Source organism: Pholcus phalangioides, unplaced genomic scaffold (assembly GCF_987345545.1).
Source record: "Pholcus phalangioides strain wild (caught in Gottingen) unplaced genomic scaffold, Ppha-v1.0 ptg000015l_1, whole genome shotgun sequence".
NCBI lineage: Eukaryota > Metazoa > Arthropoda > Arachnida > Araneae > Pholcidae > Pholcus > Pholcus phalangioides.
This window is the reverse complement of record NW_028301608.1, coordinates 117,782,472-117,796,700: the sequence shown is the minus strand read 5'-3', so window position 1 is coordinate 117,796,700 and position 14,229 is coordinate 117,782,472. Positions and strand designations below refer to the sequence as shown.

The 14,229-nt window shown below is 43.5% G+C and overlaps 8 protein-coding genes and 2 non-coding genes across 10 annotated transcripts; 6 read left to right on the top strand and 4 right to left on the bottom strand.

Annotated features, from left to right (window-relative positions):
* Window positions 1–1,582: 1,582 nt before the first annotated feature.
* LOC149077843 (histone H4) lies at window positions 1,583–1,894 on the bottom strand. Its single transcript, XM_089242411.1, has one exon. It carries the CDS (start codon window positions 1,892–1,894, stop codon window positions 1,583–1,585), a length of 312 nt encoding a protein of 103 aa, XP_089098537.1.
* A 585-nt stretch (window positions 1,895–2,479) lies between these two features.
* LOC149077842 (5S ribosomal RNA) lies at window positions 2,480–2,598 on the top strand. The gene has a single exon (XR_016194271.1). It is a non-coding gene; the product is annotated as a 5S ribosomal RNA (ribosomal RNA).
* A 754-nt stretch (window positions 2,599–3,352) lies between these two features.
* Window positions 3,353–3,727, top strand: LOC149077841 (histone H2B). The gene has a single exon (XM_089242409.1). It carries the CDS (start codon window positions 3,353–3,355, stop codon window positions 3,725–3,727), a length of 375 nt encoding a protein of 124 aa, XP_089098535.1.
* A 1,988-nt stretch (window positions 3,728–5,715) lies between these two features.
* LOC149077840 (histone H2A) lies at window positions 5,716–6,090 on the top strand. The gene has a single exon (XM_089242408.1). It carries the CDS (start codon window positions 5,716–5,718, stop codon window positions 6,088–6,090), a length of 375 nt encoding a protein of 124 aa, XP_089098534.1.
* A 503-nt stretch (window positions 6,091–6,593) lies between these two features.
* Window positions 6,594–7,004, bottom strand: LOC149077839 (histone H3). The gene has a single exon (XM_089242407.1). It carries the CDS (start codon window positions 7,002–7,004, stop codon window positions 6,594–6,596), a length of 411 nt encoding a protein of 136 aa, XP_089098533.1.
* Window positions 7,005–8,325: 1,321 nt separating this feature from the next.
* On the bottom strand, window positions 8,326–8,637 carry LOC149077838 (histone H4). Its single transcript, XM_089242406.1, has one exon. It carries the CDS (start codon window positions 8,635–8,637, stop codon window positions 8,326–8,328), a length of 312 nt encoding a protein of 103 aa, XP_089098532.1.
* Window positions 8,638–9,222: 585 nt separating this feature from the next.
* LOC149077837 (5S ribosomal RNA) lies at window positions 9,223–9,341 on the top strand. The gene has a single exon (XR_016194270.1). It is a non-coding gene; the product is annotated as a 5S ribosomal RNA (ribosomal RNA).
* A 754-nt stretch (window positions 9,342–10,095) lies between these two features.
* Window positions 10,096–10,470, top strand: LOC149077836 (histone H2B). The gene has a single exon (XM_089242404.1). It carries the CDS (start codon window positions 10,096–10,098, stop codon window positions 10,468–10,470), a length of 375 nt encoding a protein of 124 aa, XP_089098530.1.
* A 1,988-nt stretch (window positions 10,471–12,458) lies between these two features.
* Window positions 12,459–12,833, top strand: LOC149077835 (histone H2A). Its single transcript, XM_089242403.1, has one exon. It carries the CDS (start codon window positions 12,459–12,461, stop codon window positions 12,831–12,833), a length of 375 nt encoding a protein of 124 aa, XP_089098529.1.
* Window positions 12,834–13,336: 503 nt separating this feature from the next.
* Window positions 13,337–13,747, bottom strand: LOC149077834 (histone H3). Its single transcript, XM_089242402.1, has one exon. It carries the CDS (start codon window positions 13,745–13,747, stop codon window positions 13,337–13,339), a length of 411 nt encoding a protein of 136 aa, XP_089098528.1.
* Window positions 13,748–14,229: the final 482 nt, after the last annotated feature.

Genomic DNA, 14,229 nt, shown 5'->3' with positions numbered 1-14,229 from the left:
CACTAGTTATGGCGACCAAGCGACAACACGCGAGTTAATGGGGGTAAAACCTTTTAGAAAATGCCCTTAGATGATCAGTATTACGACTCCGTCGTCCGTTTATTAATGCTGCGATCCTCAGTACTAACCTGCACTAGGCAAGGCTAGGGGCGAGTAGCACTGTACTGCGCCCGGTGGATGAGCGCATTCACCAGAGCACGCTGTCACGCTGTCGAAAAGGCTTAGCTCGTCCACGTTGTCAAATAGGCTTAGTCAGCTTTTACCATCGTCCAGGGAGCGAAATTTCGAACGTCCTACCACCACGGTGGTCAGTCACTTTTCCCTCAATTTTTCCACAATGACAGAAGCGCCAAATTCAAAGTGTAACGGACGACTACGCCGCGATTGGTCGATTTCGAAACCGAGAAACGCGATTGGCTGAAACGAAGCGCAAAGGGAATCTACTGCAAAAAAACGAGAAATTACTGATCATTTCGTTACGTGAGTGCAAGCGAACATGTCCGAAGGTGCACAACCAGCTCAATCTGCCGCGCCAGCCGCCTCGACCCCGAAGAAAAAGGGGGCGAAAGCTGGCAGCAAGAAACCGAAAGCTGCTCCCTCTCATCCGAAAGTATCGGAAATGGTGAACAGTGCCATCACCAGTCTTAAAGAACGGGGCGGATCTTCACTGCAGGCCATCAAGAAGCACATCGGTGCCCAGTACAAGGTGGACGTGGACAAGCTTTCACCCTTCATCAAGAAGTACCTGAAGAGCGCCGTAGTCAGCGGAGCCCTGGTTCAGACCAAGGGCAAGGGTGCCACCGGATCTTTCAAATTGAGCGCATCCGGGCAGAAGAGCAAGGAACCCTCTGCCGCTGCCAAACAGGTGAAGAAACCCAAGAAGGAAGGCGCTTCGAAAAAACCCAAATCCCCCAAGAAGACCGCAAAGCCCAAACAGAAGTCCGAGAAAAAGAAAGCAGCCCCCGCAAAGAAATCGACGGTCAAGAAATCTGCTCCGAAGACCAAGTCTCCGAAAAAAGCAGCCAAACCATCGAAACCGAAAGCGGCGAAGCCGAAAAAAGCAAAGTCCACTCCGAAAAAGACGACGGCAAAGAAAGCAAAAAAATGAGGGAGTAAGCCCAAGGCTTGAAGGAAAAAAAAAAAAAGGCTCTTTTCAGAGCCAAGAAATGTTTGTGAGAAGGTGCCGAACTCGCATATAAATATATGATACGTGTTATCATGATAATATATAAATACATAACATAAATAATCAACGCGATTTTGTTATTAAAGCGCGCGAACACAAATATATATATATATATATATATATAGAACATAAAGCCCCTTACGAGGTCTGACGAGACCTCGCAGCTCTGGGGGGGGGGGGGGGGCCCGTATAGTACTTGACCTTTGACGAAAGTACGATTACAGCAATATTTTTTTTGTAATAAATATTTAGTACCAACCCTTTAAGTTTAGTTTTTTAAACATATTTAACAAAGTTATGCGACTCAGTTTCAACCTATCATATATTTTTTGGCCCTGAGAAGGGCCTTTTTTTTTTTCTCCTCCGCGTCTTCTATGAAAACCGCATATGCTGTTTTTAACCGCCGAAACCGTACAGGGTTCTGCCTTGTCTCTTCAGCGCATAGACCACGTCCATGGCGGTGACGGTTTTCCTCTTGGCGTGCTCGGTGTAAGTGACAGCATCCCTGATAACGTTCTCGAGGAAAACTTTGAGAACTCCACGGGTCTCTTCGTAAATGAGACCGGATATACGTTTCACACCACCACGACGAGCCAAACGACGGATGGCGGGTTTCGTAATGCCCTGGATGTTATCGCGAAGAACTTTACGATGTCTCTTCGCTCCTCCTTTGCCCAAACCTTTTCCTCCCTTGCCTCGACCAGACATGTTGAATTTGCGAAATCTGAAGCAGAAATGAAAGGAAATCGACAATAATCACGATCTCTGTCTCGAAAGCGCGGAGCTGACGTCACCGCTGTCTAACGGGCATTGGTCCGCCGACGAGGCGTTATTCGATTGGTCGATAAAAGACTTGATTTATCCCCCCCCTTTGACAGGAGGGGGGGGGGGAACCGTTATTTCTTCCCCCCCCCCTCCAGAAAATTATCGCAGCAGCACTGAAAGTTGGCGGAATCGATGCCTACTGTAAGAGTACAGATTGAACTGGAAAAAGAAAACAACATTTTCGGCGGAAACTAGAGAATGTCTTAAACATTTTGCGCAAAAAAGAAAAATTGTAGAAGGGCCCTTAGGCGGAATTCCTCACATGTCCGTCAACCAGCTTGTGCGTCTGCGCTTTCGGCAGATGAAAGAGCCTCCTTTGTGATGTCATCAATTAGAGTACCAGTGTGATGTGACACCATCTGTGCCCCAACTCCCACGGGAAGAAAGGAACAAAGCAGCGGAAATGGACGGGCTCCTTTGAATAGATTTTATGATCACTTAAGAAGTGTGAAAAGAGCATTATGTATCGCCAACGGCCATACCATGCTGAAAACACCGGTTCTCGTCCGATCACCGAAGTTAAGCAGCATCGGGCGCGGTTAGTACTTGGGAGGGTGACCACCTGGGAACACCGCGTGCTGTTGGCATCACTTTTCTTTCTTTTTTTAAATCGGTAAGTAACATAATTTTCCAATAATTTAATTTAAAAATATGTGTATGTGGGGGGGGGGGGGGAAGAAGAGAGGGAATAAAAGAAAATTAAACAAATTAATATACTATACGGCCAGTGATATGGGCCTATATGGCTCTGCTTAGTGCTGCCATCTACTGTTGGAATTTTTTTTCCTTTCAGTAATTTCTTCTAATCCCACAATCCATGGCAAATTTCTTTAATAAGATTTAATTTCAAAATATTCAAATTAAAGAAAAATTAAATTTATTTCAAATAAATCAGTGATTCATATACGATTCTACTTAGCACTGCGAGATACTGTTGGCATCATCATATAAATCCTCTTTTTTTATTTATTTGATAATTATGTTTAATCGGATAATCCAATACATAACATTTTCCACAAGCGATTGAATTTTGAAATCTGTGTGTGTGTGTGTGTGGGGGGGGGGGGGGGGGGGGGGTTTGGAAAGGAAGCGGGGGGGGGGGAACAAATTCAATTTCTTAGGTAATTCAGTTCCCGAAGGCGAAGTTGATATATGACTCTGCTCAGTGCTGCCATCTACTGGTGAACAATACGAATTCCCTTCCCCCATTGTTTATATTTGAGATTGGGTTGCGGAAAATCACAAATGAGAAACTTCACTTGTGGAGTAAACTTGAAATCCTTTCGTTATGAAAAAATTTCAAAATTTTTTAACACATTTTCGTAATTTTTTGCAGGTAAAATGCCGCCACAACCTTCAGGAAAAGCTGTGAAGAAAGCCGGAAAGGCCCAGAAGGCTGTCCGTGCTGGAGACAAGAAAAAAAGGAAGAAGCGAAGGAAGGAGAGCTTCGCAATCTACATCTACAAGGTTCTGAAGCAGGTCCACCCAGACACCGGGATATCTAGCAAGGCTATGTCAATTATGAACTCCTTCGTAAATGACATCTTTGAAAGAATTGCAGCGGAATCATCACGACTGGCCCACTACAACAAGAGAAGCACCATCACCAGTCGAGAAATCCAAACTGCAGTGCGGCTGTTACTCCCCGGAGAACTCGCCAAGCACGCAGTGTCTGAAGGAACGAAAGCTGTCACCAAATACACCAGTTCAAAGTAACTTCTTTTCGTTCAGGGTGGGGGGGAAAAAAAAAGGCCCTTTTGAGGGCCAATAAATCGAGTAAGAAGGTTTAACCCTGGTCGCAAACGACTTGTTGCCTAACATAACGGTAATTTAATATAGCAATAATATAATGAGGTGTAATGTAACGTTAGGAGTGCTTACCTTTCATGAAGAAGAAACCAACAATCCTTGTGAATTTATCCCTGGAAAAAAAAAAACATAAATAAATAAGCTATTCGAGCATGCATATATATATATATATATATATATATAAAATCAATGAAATTTCTGCGAAAGAAAAATGTGATGGATGGGGGAAAAAAAAAAGAAGAAACTGTCTTGGGTGGGATTCGAACCCATGCTCGCGTGGAACCGGAATGAAAATTCAAATAAAACCCCCTTATTTTTCCGCCCGCGGCGCCCCCGCGAGGGGTTCCCCAGGTAAGGTATAGCTTCGCAACAATACTTTCTACCACACAATAGATATACCACGTGATATGTTCGGCGCAACAATATTTAAAATATCATTATCTGCCTCCGAATATATTCTCTTGAGTCCAGCGTCTTATCCATTAGGCCACAACGACACAGTCATCTGTTACAATTAACACGATTACGTTATAAACTGCTACAATAATTTTTTAGCAAAAAAAATTCTGTGCCGATACGATACTTTTGAAAGGTAAATTATCATACGATAACAATTTGTAATTATTATAATAAATAACAATTAATTATCATAGCCAAATGCAGATTCGAACAGTAGATTCCCTTTGCGATTTATTTATTTTACATACAATATGTATTTTACATTTATTCATTACATTTATATATTTTACATACAATTTATTTCATTATCATTACAATACTACAATCATTACATTAATTTATTTCATTATAATAACCAAATGCAGATTCGAACCCATGACTTTCATAAACACTAGGCTCAAGATTCGTGTCCGTCGTCGTAACCATTACGCCACTAGACACGACATACATCATTCCTAGTTAGCTACTGAAAGTCAGCGATGCAAAGAAACGAGAAATGCCAACTTCTTTTTTTTTTTTCTGTTTCAATTTCACACAAAAATAGGAAATTATAATTTCACTACAATCTACGTTCATGAACAATTAAATATTCATTTATGATTTCATACTTCTTTTGTGAATATAAACATTATTTCCAGTATTTCGCATGCGTCCCACTTTGTTTCAATTTCATTTTAGCCCCCAGTGTATTATATTAACACATCTCGTTTCGCCAAGTTTATTTACTTCATTTTAGCCTTTCCTTCATTTACCCTAACGTTTCACATTCATTTTGTGCATATAAACATTATTTTAGTATTTCCCATGCGTTCACTTTGTTTCAACAAGTTCATTACCTTTCAGCTCTTTGTGCATACCAGCATCATATTAGAATATCTGTGCTTTGTGCCGCCTTTAAACTCGTTTTTTCTTGGAAGTTCAGCCCATTAAGCAAAAAATAAGTATAGAACCGAATGCTAAATATGAATAAAATAATTTATTTCCTTGAAAATTAGAAAACTTTTCTGTCCCGTATACGGGACGTCAGTAATCTTTAACTTCAACGACGAAAGAGACATGCCATACATGCAGTAGTGCTAAACAAACACCACCTCTAATAACAAAAGGAAAAAAAGAAATAAGTTTCATTTAAAAACGAAGAAATGTATGGGGGGGGGGGGGGGAAAGAGAAGAGAAACCGTTAATACGGGGAGGGAGAAGGAAATGCGGGTCATATAGTCAGCGGAACCTTTTAGTTTTATCGATTATTATTCGGTTCAAAACTACGAAGGCGTTTCTCGTCTACAACTACGACGAACGCGGATCGCGAAAACGCCAAAAAGGGGCACTATTGGCTGAAAGGAAAACAAGGAAGGCAGAGCTCTCAGGCTGATATTGGCGGCGCCAAAAAAAAAGCGCGAAGCGCGATTCCGATCATTTTTTAGGAAAAATTAAACATGTCTGGACGTGGAAAAGGAGGAAAAGTGAAGGGGAAGAGCAAGACCAGGTCTAGCCGTGCCGGTCTACAATTTCCCGTCGGCCGTATCCACCGTCTCCTTCGAAAAGGCAACTACGCCGAGAGGGTAGGTGCCGGAGCTCCGGTATACCTGGCCGCCGTCCTGGAATACCTGGCCGCCGAAGTTCTCGAATTGGCAGGAAATGCAGCGCGAGACAACAAGAAAACCAGGATCATTCCCAGACATCTGCAGCTGGCGATCAGGAACGACGAAGAGTTGAACAAGCTCTTGTCCGGAGTGACCATAGCTCAGGGAGGAGTGCTGCCCAACATCCAGGCAGTTCTCTTGCCCAAGAAAACCGAAAAGAAAGCTTAAGTCAAGCGAGAGAGGAAGAAAAAAAAAAAAAGGCCCTTATCAGGGCCAATAAATCACGCAAAGAGGTCACGCTAAATCGCATTGTTTAATAATAATAACACAGTCGCCTCAATGTCCCCCGGGGAAATTAGAGACTGGTTCCGAAACACAATCGCATTGTCCGCTGGGGATAGCCACGCCCAGACCATAAAAGTGACCCCCCAGTAAACAAAGCAACTCTATTCGAATCCGGCGAGTCTAGAAGTCTGGGTTGGGTGAGGCACAATAGTAATAAAATACAGCGTCACATTTCTCTCAGCGCTGCGCGCAAAACAAAAAACAAAAAAAAAAAACATACGTGGCTTGTCCTAACTTTCTTTTCTAATCAATCAGAAAAATTTCATGTATGGATTAAAAAAAACTATTTCAACTCGTGTGTGGCAATGCGAATGAAAAGGCGCACCTCTTTGCATGTGTTGGCCCTTAGAAGGGCCGTTTTTTTTTTCCTACTCCTCCTTCACGACTTAAGCTCGTTCACCCCGGATCCTACGTGCAAGCTGAATGTCTTTGGGCATGATGGTAACTCTCTTGGCGTGGATAGCGCACAAGTTGGTATCTTCGAACAGACCGACGAGATAGGCCTCGCTGGCCTCCTGCAAAGCCATGACAGCAGAGCTCTGGAAGCGCAAATCGGTCTTGAAGTCCTGGGCGATCTCACGGACGAGGCGCTGGAAGGGCAATTTCCTAATGAGCAATTCCGTCGACTTCTGGTAACGACGGATCTCTCTGAGGGCCACGGTACCGGGCCTGTAACGATGGGGCTTCTTCACTCCCCCCGTCGCCGGGGCACTCTTACGAGCAGCCTTGGTCGCGAGCTGTTTCCTGGGGGCCTTGCCTCCGGTACTCTTTCGGGCAGTCTGCTTGGTCCTAGCCATGTCTGCGTATCGATGAAAGAAACGTCTGAACGCGTTGAGAGCAAGACGATAAATGTTTCTCCTCAATTTTTCCACAATGACAGAAGCGCCAAATTCAAAGTGTAACGGACGACTACGCCGCGATTGGTCGATTTCGAAACCGAGAAACGCGATTGGCTGAAACGAAGCGCAAAGGGAATCTACTGCAAAAAAACGAGAAATTACTGATCATTTCGTTACGTGAGTGCAAGCGAACATGTCCGAAGGTGCACAACCAGCTCAATCTGCCGCGCCAGCCGCCTCGACCCCGAAGAAAAAGGGGGCGAAAGCTGGCAGCAAGAAACCGAAAGCTGCTCCCTCTCATCCGAAAGTATCGGAAATGGTGAACAGTGCCATCACCAGTCTTAAAGAACGGGGCGGATCTTCACTGCAGGCCATCAAGAAGCACATCGGTGCCCAGTACAAGGTGGACGTGGACAAGCTTTCACCCTTCATCAAGAAGTACCTGAAGAGCGCCGTAGTCAGCGGAGCCCTGGTTCAGACCAAGGGCAAGGGTGCCACCGGATCTTTCAAATTGAGCGCATCCGGGCAGAAGAGCAAGGAACCCTCTGCCGCTGCCAAACAGGTGAAGAAACCCAAGAAGGAAGGCGCTTCGAAAAAACCCAAATCCCCCAAGAAGACCGCAAAGCCCAAACAGAAGTCCGAGAAAAAGAAAGCAGCCCCCGCAAAGAAATCGACGGTCAAGAAATCTGCTCCGAAGACCAAGTCTCCGAAAAAAGCAGCCAAACCATCGAAACCGAAAGCGGCGAAGCCGAAAAAAGCAAAGTCCACTCCGAAAAAGACGACGGCAAAGAAAGCAAAAAAATGAGGGAGTAAGCCCAAGGCTTGAAGGAAAAAAAAAAAAAGGCTCTTTTCAGAGCCAAGAAATGTTTGTGAGAAGGTGCCGAACTCGCATATAAATATATGATACGTGTTATCATGATAATATATAAATACATAACATAAATAATCAACGCGATTTTGTTATTAAAGCGCGCGAACACAAATATATATATATATATATATATATAGAACATAAAGCCCCTTACGAGGTCTGACGAGACCTCGCAGCTCTGGGGGGGGGGGGGGGGCCCGTATAGTACTTGACCTTTGACGAAAGTACGATTACAGCAATATTTTTTTTGTAATAAATATTTAGTACCAACCCTTTAAGTTTAGTTTTTTAAACATATTTAACAAAGTTATGCGACTCAGTTTCAACCTATCATATATTTTTTGGCCCTGAGAAGGGCCTTTTTTTTTTTCTCCTCCGCGTCTTCTATGAAAACCGCATATGCTGTTTTTAACCGCCGAAACCGTACAGGGTTCTGCCTTGTCTCTTCAGCGCATAGACCACGTCCATGGCGGTGACGGTTTTCCTCTTGGCGTGCTCGGTGTAAGTGACAGCATCCCTGATAACGTTCTCGAGGAAAACTTTGAGAACTCCACGGGTCTCTTCGTAAATGAGACCGGATATACGTTTCACACCACCACGACGAGCCAAACGACGGATGGCGGGTTTCGTAATGCCCTGGATGTTATCGCGAAGAACTTTACGATGTCTCTTCGCTCCTCCTTTGCCCAAACCTTTTCCTCCCTTGCCTCGACCAGACATGTTGAATTTGCGAAATCTGAAGCAGAAATGAAAGGAAATCGACAATAATCACGATCTCTGTCTCGAAAGCGCGGAGCTGACGTCACCGCTGTCTAACGGGCATTGGTCCGCCGACGAGGCGTTATTCGATTGGTCGATAAAAGACTTGATTTATCCCCCCCCTTTGACAGGAGGGGGGGGGGGAACCGTTATTTCTTCCCCCCCCCCTCCAGAAAATTATCGCAGCAGCACTGAAAGTTGGCGGAATCGATGCCTACTGTAAGAGTACAGATTGAACTGGAAAAAGAAAACAACATTTTCGGCGGAAACTAGAGAATGTCTTAAACATTTTGCGCAAAAAAGAAAAATTGTAGAAGGGCCCTTAGGCGGAATTCCTCACATGTCCGTCAACCAGCTTGTGCGTCTGCGCTTTCGGCAGATGAAAGAGCCTCCTTTGTGATGTCATCAATTAGAGTACCAGTGTGATGTGACACCATCTGTGCCCCAACTCCCACGGGAAGAAAGGAACAAAGCAGCGGAAATGGACGGGCTCCTTTGAATAGATTTTATGATCACTTAAGAAGTGTGAAAAGAGCATTATGTATCGCCAACGGCCATACCATGCTGAAAACACCGGTTCTCGTCCGATCACCGAAGTTAAGCAGCATCGGGCGCGGTTAGTACTTGGGAGGGTGACCACCTGGGAACACCGCGTGCTGTTGGCATCACTTTTCTTTCTTTTTTTAAATCGGTAAGTAACATAATTTTCCAATAATTTAATTTAAAAATATGTGTATGTGGGGGGGGGGGGGGAAGAAGAGAGGGAATAAAAGAAAATTAAACAAATTAATATACTATACGGCCAGTGATATGGGCCTATATGGCTCTGCTTAGTGCTGCCATCTACTGTTGGAATTTTTTTTCCTTTCAGTAATTTCTTCTAATCCCACAATCCATGGCAAATTTCTTTAATAAGATTTAATTTCAAAATATTCAAATTAAAGAAAAATTAAATTTATTTCAAATAAATCAGTGATTCATATACGATTCTACTTAGCACTGCGAGATACTGTTGGCATCATCATATAAATCCTCTTTTTTTATTTATTTGATAATTATGTTTAATCGGATAATCCAATACATAACATTTTCCACAAGCGATTGAATTTTGAAATCTGTGTGTGTGTGTGTGTGGGGGGGGGGGGGGGGGGGGGGTTTGGAAAGGAAGCGGGGGGGGGGGAACAAATTCAATTTCTTAGGTAATTCAGTTCCCGAAGGCGAAGTTGATATATGACTCTGCTCAGTGCTGCCATCTACTGGTGAACAATACGAATTCCCTTCCCCCATTGTTTATATTTGAGATTGGGTTGCGGAAAATCACAAATGAGAAACTTCACTTGTGGAGTAAACTTGAAATCCTTTCGTTATGAAAAAATTTCAAAATTTTTTAACACATTTTCGTAATTTTTTGCAGGTAAAATGCCGCCACAACCTTCAGGAAAAGCTGTGAAGAAAGCCGGAAAGGCCCAGAAGGCTGTCCGTGCTGGAGACAAGAAAAAAAGGAAGAAGCGAAGGAAGGAGAGCTTCGCAATCTACATCTACAAGGTTCTGAAGCAGGTCCACCCAGACACCGGGATATCTAGCAAGGCTATGTCAATTATGAACTCCTTCGTAAATGACATCTTTGAAAGAATTGCAGCGGAATCATCACGACTGGCCCACTACAACAAGAGAAGCACCATCACCAGTCGAGAAATCCAAACTGCAGTGCGGCTGTTACTCCCCGGAGAACTCGCCAAGCACGCAGTGTCTGAAGGAACGAAAGCTGTCACCAAATACACCAGTTCAAAGTAACTTCTTTTCGTTCAGGGTGGGGGGGAAAAAAAAAGGCCCTTTTGAGGGCCAATAAATCGAGTAAGAAGGTTTAACCCTGGTCGCAAACGACTTGTTGCCTAACATAACGGTAATTTAATATAGCAATAATATAATGAGGTGTAATGTAACGTTAGGAGTGCTTACCTTTCATGAAGAAGAAACCAACAATCCTTGTGAATTTATCCCTGGAAAAAAAAAAACATAAATAAATAAGCTATTCGAGCATGCATATATATATATATATATATATATATAAAATCAATGAAATTTCTGCGAAAGAAAAATGTGATGGATGGGGGAAAAAAAAAAGAAGAAACTGTCTTGGGTGGGATTCGAACCCATGCTCGCGTGGAACCGGAATGAAAATTCAAATAAAACCCCCTTATTTTTCCGCCCGCGGCGCCCCCGCGAGGGGTTCCCCAGGTAAGGTATAGCTTCGCAACAATACTTTCTACCACACAATAGATATACCACGTGATATGTTCGGCGCAACAATATTTAAAATATCATTATCTGCCTCCGAATATATTCTCTTGAGTCCAGCGTCTTATCCATTAGGCCACAACGACACAGTCATCTGTTACAATTAACACGATTACGTTATAAACTGCTACAATAATTTTTTAGCAAAAAAAATTCTGTGCCGATACGATACTTTTGAAAGGTAAATTATCATACGATAACAATTTGTAATTATTATAATAAATAACAATTAATTATCATAGCCAAATGCAGATTCGAACAGTAGATTCCCTTTGCGATTTATTTATTTTACATACAATATGTATTTTACATTTATTCATTACATTTATATATTTTACATACAATTTATTTCATTATCATTACAATACTACAATCATTACATTAATTTATTTCATTATAATAACCAAATGCAGATTCGAACCCATGACTTTCATAAACACTAGGCTCAAGATTCGTGTCCGTCGTCGTAACCATTACGCCACTAGACACGACATACATCATTCCTAGTTAGCTACTGAAAGTCAGCGATGCAAAGAAACGAGAAATGCCAACTTCTTTTTTTTTTTTCTGTTTCAATTTCACACAAAAATAGGAAATTATAATTTCACTACAATCTACGTTCATGAACAATTAAATATTCATTTATGATTTCATACTTCTTTTGTGAATATAAACATTATTTCCAGTATTTCGCATGCGTCCCACTTTGTTTCAATTTCATTTTAGCCCCCAGTGTATTATATTAACACATCTCGTTTCGCCAAGTTTATTTACTTCATTTTAGCCTTTCCTTCATTTACCCTAACGTTTCACATTCATTTTGTGCATATAAACATTATTTTAGTATTTCCCATGCGTTCACTTTGTTTCAACAAGTTCATTACCTTTCAGCTCTTTGTGCATACCAGCATCATATTAGAATATCTGTGCTTTGTGCCGCCTTTAAACTCGTTTTTTCTTGGAAGTTCAGCCCATTAAGCAAAAAATAAGTATAGAACCGAATGCTAAATATGAATAAAATAATTTATTTCCTTGAAAATTAGAAAACTTTTCTGTCCCGTATACGGGACGTCAGTAATCTTTAACTTCAACGACGAAAGAGACATGCCATACATGCAGTAGTGCTAAACAAACACCACCTCTAATAACAAAAGGAAAAAAAGAAATAAGTTTCATTTAAAAACGAAGAAATGTATGGGGGGGGGGGGGGGAAAGAGAAGAGAAACCGTTAATACGGGGAGGGAGAAGGAAATGCGGGTCATATAGTCAGCGGAACCTTTTAGTTTTATCGATTATTATTCGGTTCAAAACTACGAAGGCGTTTCTCGTCTACAACTACGACGAACGCGGATCGCGAAAACGCCAAAAAGGGGCACTATTGGCTGAAAGGAAAACAAGGAAGGCAGAGCTCTCAGGCTGATATTGGCGGCGCCAAAAAAAAAGCGCGAAGCGCGATTCCGATCATTTTTTAGGAAAAATTAAACATGTCTGGACGTGGAAAAGGAGGAAAAGTGAAGGGGAAGAGCAAGACCAGGTCTAGCCGTGCCGGTCTACAATTTCCCGTCGGCCGTATCCACCGTCTCCTTCGAAAAGGCAACTACGCCGAGAGGGTAGGTGCCGGAGCTCCGGTATACCTGGCCGCCGTCCTGGAATACCTGGCCGCCGAAGTTCTCGAATTGGCAGGAAATGCAGCGCGAGACAACAAGAAAACCAGGATCATTCCCAGACATCTGCAGCTGGCGATCAGGAACGACGAAGAGTTGAACAAGCTCTTGTCCGGAGTGACCATAGCTCAGGGAGGAGTGCTGCCCAACATCCAGGCAGTTCTCTTGCCCAAGAAAACCGAAAAGAAAGCTTAAGTCAAGCGAGAGAGGAAGAAAAAAAAAAAAAGGCCCTTATCAGGGCCAATAAATCACGCAAAGAGGTCACGCTAAATCGCATTGTTTAATAATAATAACACAGTCGCCTCAATGTCCCCCGGGGAAATTAGAGACTGGTTCCGAAACACAATCGCATTGTCCGCTGGGGATAGCCACGCCCAGACCATAAAAGTGACCCCCCAGTAAACAAAGCAACTCTATTCGAATCCGGCGAGTCTAGAAGTCTGGGTTGGGTGAGGCACAATAGTAATAAAATACAGCGTCACATTTCTCTCAGCGCTGCGCGCAAAACAAAAAACAAAAAAAAAAAACATACGTGGCTTGTCCTAACTTTCTTTTCTAATCAATCAGAAAAATTTCATGTATGGATTAAAAAAAACTATTTCAACTCGTGTGTGGCAATGCGAATGAAAAGGCGCACCTCTTTGCATGTGTTGGCCCTTAGAAGGGCCGTTTTTTTTTTCCTACTCCTCCTTCACGACTTAAGCTCGTTCACCCCGGATCCTACGTGCAAGCTGAATGTCTTTGGGCATGATGGTAACTCTCTTGGCGTGGATAGCGCACAAGTTGGTATCTTCGAACAGACCGACGAGATAGGCCTCGCTGGCCTCCTGCAAAGCCATGACAGCAGAGCTCTGGAAGCGCAAATCGGTCTTGAAGTCCTGGGCGATCTCACGGACGAGGCGCTGGAAGGGCAATTTCCTAATGAGCAATTCCGTCGACTTCTGGTAACGACGGATCTCTCTGAGGGCCACGGTACCGGGCCTGTAACGATGGGGCTTCTTCACTCCCCCCGTCGCCGGGGCACTCTTACGAGCAGCCTTGGTCGCGAGCTGTTTCCTGGGGGCCTTGCCTCCGGTACTCTTTCGGGCAGTCTGCTTGGTCCTAGCCATGTCTGCGTATCGATGAAAGAAACGTCTGAACGCGTTGAGAGCAAGACGATAAATGTTTCTCCTCAATTTTTCCACAATGACAGAAGCGCCAAATTCAAAGTGTAACGGACGACTACGCCGCGATTGGTCGATTTCGAAACCGAGAAACGCGATTGGCTGAAACGAAGCGCAAAGGGAATCTACTGCAAAAAAACGAGAAATTACTGATCATTTCGTTACGTGAGTGCAAGCGAACATGTCCGAAGGTGCACAACCAGCTCAATCTGCCGCGCCAGCCGCCTCGACCCCGAAGAAAAAGGGGGCGAAAGCTGGCAGCAAGAAACCGAAAGCTGCTCCCTCTCATCCGAAAGTATCGGAAATGGTGAACAGTGCCATCACCAGTCTTAAAGAACGGGGCGGATCTTCACTGCAGGCCATCAAGAAGCACATCGGTGCCCAGTACAAGGTGGACGTGGACAAGCTTTCACCCTTCATCAAGAAGT